We start from the raw sequence: 8,836 nt of genomic DNA, 5'->3' as shown, positions 1-8,836 counted from the left end.
GTCTGCATGGATGAAGTAAATATGGTTGTTGATGGTGAAGCACTTTGTTGGCTTGTTCTTGAGGTTTCACTAGTCTGGGTGGTTGATGCTGGTATTGAACCTGTAGGTTTGGAAGATGTTGTTGTTGCCATGGATTCACTTGTTGTGGATTCAGGTGACGTCTGCATGGATGACATAAATATGGTTGTTGAAGGTGAAGCACTTTGTTGGGTTGTTCTTGAGGTTTCACTAGTCTGGGTGGTTGATGCTGGTATTGAACTTGTAGGTGTGGAAGATGTTGTAGGTGTCATAGATTCACTTGTCGTGGATTCTCCTGATGTCTGCATGGATGACGTAAATATGGTTGTTGAAGGTGAAGCACTTTGTTGGCTTGTTCTTGTGGTTTCACTAGTCTGGGTGGTTGATGCTGGTATTGAACTGGTAGGTGTGGTGGAAGTTGTGGGCATCATAGATTCACTTGTGGATTCAGGTGACGCCTTCGTCGATGAGGTAAGTATTGGGACCGATACTGGAGCAGTTTGCAGGGTTGTTTTTGGAGTTCCAGTTATCTGGGTGGTTGATGCTGGTATTGAACTGGTAGGTGTGGTGGAAGTTGTGGGCGTCATAGGTTCACTTGTTGTGGATTCAGGTGACGTCTGCATGGATGAAGTAAATATGGCCATAATCTGGGACTTACTTTGCAGGCTATTTGTAGTTCTGGTAGTATTTTCAGGTGGTGTTATTTGTTTGTTGGTGGAAGGTAAGAAGCTTGTTGCCTCATTTGTCATGGTTTGTGGCTCTGACATCTTTGTTTCTGGCACACTGTACCTCATAAGTCTTTCATATTTATTTGATTCAGACATATTTTTTTGTTTTACATCCAATACAGGTCTAGTTTCCAAATCCTGTGACCGTTGATTTATTGTCCTGTTCAGATAAGATTGATTTTTCCATTTAGGGTTGTCTGCTATCTGTGGTTTCGTCCACTGGTTCACAGGTTGATCTCTTTTTGCTTTTTCATTTCCTGTAAAGACAACATTTGTGCATGATGCATACATTTGTTTGTTGAGCTAAAAGTAACTTGCATCACAATTTCAGTTTTACATTGAAGATAACACATCACAAAACATTTGATTGTCATCCCATTGTTTTCAATTTGTCTTATTGGAAGTATCACCAAATTGTTTGTAAATGTTATTTTTGTATCTCAAGTATTGGTCGGCTTTCAGACTCAATTTAATATTAACTCAGGTCACGAAATTCAAATGCACTTCCTTCAGTTCTGTGTAACTGGCGTTTTTATTTATCTCAAGATGACGAGTCTGTCATCCAGTTTCTGTAATGGTTCAGTGGCACACAATTAAGTTTCTGCAGTTATTAACTACTAGGCTGTTTACAGTCAGTTAAACTCAGTTCTGTGAACTGTATTGCTTCAATGGAATTAGCTTTATGACATTATGAAATACAGTAGAGTGCTGAGATGACTATTGGTTGAAAACCTAAAACTGCAATAACTTATCAGTACGTAGAAAGTTATTCAACTATAAATTTGATGTAAATAATAAGAATCAGGTAAGTATGAGTAATATTAATGAGAAGTTGTAATGATTACAAAGGTTTATCAAATATGCTTCCCTAAATGCACAAAATTTCACTTCGGATGACATAAGTTAAAATAACTTACCATAACAACCAATAATACTCACATTTCTGTGAACATTGTTTAAACAAATATGCGTATGTTGAGTACAATTAACCATGAAATATTTTGTGAGGAGTAATGTGCATATCAAGAATGAAGAACAGTCATTCTTTTTGTTTGTGGAATATTATTCCTCAAAAGAATAATTAAAATTAATATCATGGACAAAAACACAGACTAATATTAATCATATCAAAATTGTACAGCTATAAATATACTGACGAATGACATAAGATTGCATGCAAAATCATTGTTAATTAAAATTAGTTCATTCTCTATCACTTGTTTATGCAATAAGAATCATAGAAATCATAGACTTACCCCTTTTTTGTACGAAGAACACATTGACTGAAATTAGTATGATGACCACAAAAGTAACAGTTATGAGAATGTTGGAAATCCTCCTCCAGTTACTGGATCCAAAATAAATCCAAGTCTTCATTTTGCGGGTCTTTTAGGTAATCATCCAAACACTGTCAAGTATTTCAACTGCTGCAATGTTCTTCATTCCATGAAAACCTATCAATGCCACTGAAGCAGAAAAATGTAGACTTGTCTGTAATTTTCTGTCTTGCAGTAAATGTCCAATGATCTCCTGTAATAACTATCAATGAACTGGCAGTTAAACTTGATATTGCTGGCAGTTCTATAAACATTTGTCGTCGGTCTCAATTCTCCTGTGTGTGTCATCAATGATCAACTGGTAACTGAGGTTGTGCCTGACTACACTCCCTAAGCAAACCTCTTATTGTGATACGGCACTGTACGGAAACTTAACTTTCCTGAGTGTATATGCACACCCTGTGCGTGTTTGTTTATGGTGGTCCAGATCACAGTAAAAGAGAAAAAGGACTAAGGTGTGAGTGTGTGAGGTTGGTGTGTCTGTTTCAAGGAAAACACAAGTTACACATTCAAAAACTTTAGCAAAAATGTAATTAAGACAATTTTATATTATCTGATTACACATGTATTGTTTTGGTCTTCATAGACACTGAATTAGTTGTCTTCCCCAAATAGTATTTTATTGTTGACACATGTTACACTATTTCAGTCCAATATTTAGAAAATGAGTAACATGTTGATGGATATCAACTGCATTGAATAGGCATGCTAAAAATAGATAGTTTAAACATGATCCCAGGTTAATAAGTGTTCTCAATAGCTCAAATAATAAATGAGCTGTGACGAGATTAAACACAATATTGAGCTCAATCTTGAGGGCATAAGTGGTTTAGCTCTCCACTCCTCTGTTTGCTCATTGCAAAATAATTTCTGAAGTCATAGCTACACATCAAACAATCTGGGTATTTCCTGTTGAATACATTATGATGGATTGCAATAATTTCATAATAGAAATTATAATTTTGCAATTTTTTCTGACATACAAACAATCACATGTATTGGAAACTACAATGAGTACAACTGCTGACCATCACCCAGCTCCTTGCTAATTACATACTTACACAGAATGTGAAAGTATCAGACTGACTTTTGTTCCACAATCCTCAAGGAAATTAAGAAACATCAACAGCAGCGCTGCTGGACTTTGAAGTTGACACCTGGGCGTTGTCAGGTGTGTCTTTGCTCAAAATAGTCTTTTTATCACCTTATGAATGACGCAAACTGCCCTTCCATCATTTGGAATATGACCCTTTTGATAACCCTCCTACAAGCACGTCTGACACGTGTAAAACATTTATCTAAATTTTCTTTAGAGGTTTGTTAAATTACTGTGTTACTGGTGCTTCATAAATGGTAATGTCTCTTCGGCTGTCGCTATCTGAGTGATAAGTTTCTAGTTTACAAAGGTATCCATAGCACACAGTACAGTTCATGGGTGGAGATTTTGCTATTGAGCCAAAAATGTATTATGTCCTGTAAACCTTGAAAATAATCATATCAACCAACCAACCCACCCACTTCTGTTTCTTTCTTCCAGTCTGACATTCAACATTTATTTATGTGTGCATGTTCAAATATATTCAGGCCAAAAATTAAAGCAGACAGACAAAAGAGGGAGGGATGAATGCAAAGTTCACATCATTTTCAATAGAAAAGAAATATTGGTGCTGATAGTTCTTAAAGGTTGCACAGAGCATAATGGAAAAAACTGCAACTTAACTCCAAACTAGTTCAACAATATTCACATACTTTAATTAGGTCACGAAATAGTAAGTACAAATAACTGCCTGTCATGACACTCTACTTTCATAAACACAAGGACCCTGAATTCAATGAAGCATCAGTTGTAACCACTGAACGTGCCATATGTGATGTTGCTATGAGCAGTCCAGCCAACAGGTCAGGAAATCGATCTGTTCTCTTCCAAAAGAACTGTGACTTCCTTTGTACTCGGCAGTCACACACAGTCTCCAGCTTTGGTTCTCACACTTCAGCCTACTGCTGTCCCACCTCCAGACCCTCCTCCGTTCCTGTTGCTGTTACAGTCTGCTCTGTTTGGGCTCTGCGACGCTCTGCCTCTGTGATCGTCATGGGGTGCAGAGGGAAGAAACCCGCCAACCCTGTCAAAAGAGAGCAGGGAGAGAAGAAGACTGTAGCAGAGCCAAGGGTTGCCAAACATTTTTAACGGACTGAAGGAGCTGATGGATCATCACTTTAAAATCTTTTCCCTGTATCCATCCATAATATATTTAATGATTAGCATGTTATTGTACCAACTTGTCAATTTAAAGAAACAACTTTGTGATACATTACATGTTTTTTACAACGATCAAAGGCAAATATAATCTGAGGACACAGAGAATACAGTGATAGCACTAAACAGGAGATTATTAAGAGCAGATAATACATAAAACTAAAAGCTGCGTGTACTTATAATAGTTATGGAAGGACCTCCTTCATTAAACATATCAATAAGAGTCACATAATTCCCTTGACAAGCTGACAATAAAATTGTGCAATGTAGGTTTGACTAAATAGAATATGCTTGAATACACACCTAGAAGTTTAGCCACAGGCTTTGTAGGGTGTGCGCCGCAGCCGATCCAGTACTTGATGCGGTCGAAGTTGAAACTGACAAGTTTCTCGTTGTAGATGTTTGTGAGGGGGTCATAGGAACCCAGCTGCTCTATGTATTTACCATCTCTCGCCCTTTTATTGTATGCAGCTACAATGCGATAAAAGGGTCTGTTGGCTTGTTTGTGGCCTGCTAGAGCCAGTCGGATGACAACATAACCCCCGTGGTACTTCTTCAGGAGGAGTGATGCTGCAGAGAGAGAGGAGCACAGTAAGCATTGTAAAAGAGAGAAAGGGCAGCATTTTGTGACCCTTAAACATCTCAGTACAACTGTCAGAGTGCAACTCATTTCCACCCTTGTTGTAGTTTTCCGTATCTCTGAATGCACATCCCTTAAATTCAATTTCTTGAACAAGATGAAGGGAAGAGTGTGAGGAGGAGCAGTGGTTAAATGTTCATTGCTTCTATTACTCTGTCTTTTATTACAGTGAAGAAAATCAGTGAATTCCTTGCACGTACACAATTTTGCTAATTTATTAGGTACACCTAATACACATATATAAAAAAACATATATTCAGTTATTATTGACACCATAGAGAGGTGTGGATTAAATCTAATGATCTTTTCAGAGGCTGTAGCTTGTTGTCCTTTTGTGAAGTTTATTTTTGCCCTTATTGATATAAAAAGGGTGGACAACATATAAAAAAACACTTAGTATGGAAGCTATACAAATCATAATACAACAACATGCAACTAGTTTTGCATTAATTTTGTTGTCATGTTATAAATTGTGGATTGGGTGTCTATAGGTATAAGGTTTGATTTTACTTTCTTATCTTTGTGTTTTAGACTGTTGGCCAGAAAAAACATGACATTTGAAAAGCTTAAGTGTAGGTCATTGGATTTGTGTGCCAATTTTTGTTTACCATATTTTTTTAGATAAGTATGGGATTGATAAAAAAAATGAAATTTATGTTTAAGCCCTGTAGTCATGGTAATTTACTTGACTGTATTTTACTACAAGCCAACAGAAAATGTCATGTTTGTTTGCAGTTGGGAAAGTCGTATGTGTGAGGAAGCAGTCCACACCTGCCTGCGCTAAATGTAACTCACACCAGCATGAATGTGAAATAAGTTTGGCAACAAATTTACTAAATGTAATATTGCGGAACAGTTTTTAATACAGGAGCAATTTATACTGTAAGTTAATTGTATGAATCACGTACCACTCCCTCCTGATACTTGGATGTTATGACAAGTGCAAAACAAGACAAGTGACAGGATTGGGCATTTTAGTGGAAAGAAGAATTCAACTCAACTATGTGTTTCCTCAGATAGTGAGTAAACCTCATTTTACAGTGCTGGGTAAAAATCTGAAGTTTGGGGGAATTTAAATTTCCTCTTACTGTGTAAAGCCTGGGGAGAACAGCCACATTATGTTTTAACTTTTATACCTTGTTCTTATTGAGCAAGCAAAGGGATTTATGATCAAATGACTGACGGATATTACTATTTGCTCCTCAGTGATCATGACAACGAGGAGTGCCCGATTAAAAAAACAAGCGCAATATATTGGACTGAGTTCATTTTATATTTAGATAAAGACACTTCCTCGTTATAACAACAATTGTTGTGATAAAGCCTCTTGACAAATTTGAGTTTGTCGTTTTGTACTTTTCATCCCGTTAAATCTCTCTTAAAGACACATTTTTAATAGGCTTGTTTTCTCAGGACTTGGGGTCTGAATTCACCTTCAACTTTCTAATCTTCTTTATCCATTTACTCTTAATCTCGCACTGGTGTTACTGTTTTAATCATTTTATGTTTTGTTTTATGTAGTTTTTACTCTTTCCTCATCTGTAACATTTGTATTCTTGTATTTGTGCTCTTATATTGTCTAATGCTGTGGGATTATCAAAAAGCATTCGTCCACATTAGATATTCCATTAGCTGGTCGAATTTAACCTGATCTGTGTCATGTTCACTCTAATCTATATTCATGCAAATTTATTTCCTTTTTGCGAAAGAACAATGTAACTGGTGTGATAATCATAGTCATAAATAGAGATGTTCTGATACCAGCATCAAAGTCCAGCCAGAAGAACTGCAATCTTTTTTTGGGGGGAATTTATCTGGCACTTATTCTCTGTATGTATTTAGGTTTCAATGAGTTTAACCTGAGCCAGGCTGTACAACAGTGACAGCGACATCACCTCCATACAGGGTTAGTAGAATACAGCTGTTAAAATAATATATAGCTTGGTATTACTGCCTTCACTAAGTAGGTTGTTTTTCGTCTGTAGTTGTAGAGAGATAACACAAAACCCACTCGATGGATTATCATTAGACTTGGTGGAAGGATGCGGTGCGGGTCAGGAAAGAACCTTTCAAATGTTGATGTTTTTCAACATTTTGTTGATTTCTCAGTGAACAGGACAAAAAAAACTCCGGTATGATTAGCAGTCTGTTACTTATCAGTCTGCAATTTCAGATCCAAATTAAAATTCCAGATCTAGTGAATTTAAATGTGGTTTCATAAGGGGGCTGTTGGCGGAGGTATGGCGGCATGTCCTTCTAATTTTAGAGGACTGATGGACTCTCCCTATCCCACTGTCTAAGTGCCCCTGAGCGAGGCACCTTACTCCCTCAACATCTGCTCCCCGGGCACTTTCATATCTGCCCACTGCTCCCTGTGGTCACTGTGTGTATTGTGTTCCATGTGTGCTGTGTTCACAGGGATGGGTTAAAAGCAGAGGTCAAATTTCCCCATGTTGCATGTAGTGCTGAGTGTGCATGATTGTGAGATAATAAAGGATTCTTAATCTCTTAATCTTTTAAATACACTGGTATGAAAGCGGAACCTGGCATCAGAATTGGGAAGTGAATAATATTATCAGAACATCTCTTGTTCATAAACTCTTTTCCATCATCTAACTATACATACAGTTATTTTTGCCCGGCTCGAGCTGTTTAGCTTGAGTCTAACCCTTTTTTTTTTCTTTTTTTTTTTGCTCAATTTTCATGTTGCAATGACAAGTTTAATGAGACACCAACACTTCATTGAACCTGACAGTAAAGATAAGGTACATGACCTGTGCTGGGCGTGCCTGGTTTCTCCCTCTCATAACATAACGTTGCCAAATATTGACATAATTGTTGATTTCAACTTTACCCCAGGCTTTGCTGACACCAGACAGAATAACGGATTCTGTCAGGGTGTGCTTGTTCACAATACTCACATAAATGGACCATCGTGTTCACTGGGTTCTCCTGTAACACACAAACACACTTTTATGGCGGCTTGTCTCGAGATGGTTAACTTTATGTACACTCTATATGCACTGTGCCACATTATAACACACGTCAGATGAGTTCAGAGCCTGGAACCCACACAACAATGTCATTCGACGTTCACAGCGCAGCTCAGTGAGATGCTAGCGGCTAACTGTAGCATCTGTTTGTGCGCAACGTTAAATTAGCTGAAATACCTCAGAGGACGTTGAAGGACATAAAGTAAAATCCTCCCGCGGCTGTCGCTTCTCGTTCAAAGCTCTGGACAGTTTAGGGAACAGATGTTATTCACTGTTCGTTGTCCACACGAGAGGTAGTGTGACATTTGTCAGGGAGACGCCATGGCTTAAAGGCGGAAGTGACGTAAAGGCTGCCTGGGCGTCTCTGCGTCGCTAGATGGCGGTGTTGCACCGCCGCTTGCGACGTGAACGTGGAAGAGTCCCAATCAAGAAGAACTCGTTGAGTCAGTATGAAATAATAAGAAAACATTCCTGAAATCTTCTTAAACGAAGTTCCTTCAAGTGAGATAGACACTTTGTGTTGACGTTCTTATGAGGCCAGTTTTTCTAGTTTCTTGTATAATAATCAGTTATATTATTATATTTCATATATTTATATTATATTAATTTATGTTCATATTTAGAATTTCTTTTACATTTATGCTCGCATGAACACACCACAGAAAATTCCTTGCATGTGTATATACGTGCTTGGCAATAAATTCCGTTTCTGCTTTTAATTCTAATTCTGATTCCATTTCTGGTTGTGATTCTGATTTAAATTATAATTTTAGTTGCGATTTTGATTTTAATTCTGATTCAGATTTTAATTCTGTTTCTGAAGTAGGTCTTCAGTATGCATCATCACTTCTGGTCAGAGATGGCAG

At 37.5% G+C, this 8,836-nt stretch overlaps 1 protein-coding gene across 1 annotated transcript; it reads right to left on the bottom strand.

Moving 5' to 3' along the window:
* Positions 1–3,810: 3,810 nt before the first annotated feature.
* On the bottom strand, positions 3,811–8,338 carry mrps16 (mitochondrial ribosomal protein S16). The gene is made up of 4 exons (XM_020096495.2): positions 8,148–8,338; positions 7,899–7,929; positions 4,641–4,907; positions 3,811–4,203 (listed from the first exon to the last, which is right to left on the bottom strand). The coding sequence occupies exons 2-4, from the start codon at positions 7,909–7,911 to the stop codon at positions 4,079–4,081; spliced, it is 405 nt and encodes a 134-aa protein (XP_019952054.1). The 5' UTR covers positions 7,912–7,929; positions 8,148–8,338; the 3' UTR covers positions 3,811–4,078.
* Positions 8,339–8,836: the final 498 nt, after the last annotated feature.

Source organism: Paralichthys olivaceus, chromosome 2 (assembly GCF_024713975.1).
Source record: "Paralichthys olivaceus isolate ysfri-2021 chromosome 2, ASM2471397v2, whole genome shotgun sequence".
NCBI lineage: Eukaryota > Metazoa > Chordata > Actinopteri > Pleuronectiformes > Paralichthyidae > Paralichthys > Paralichthys olivaceus.
Note: the sequence above shows the minus strand (reverse complement) of the source record. Positions and strands in the feature narration are given on the sequence as shown.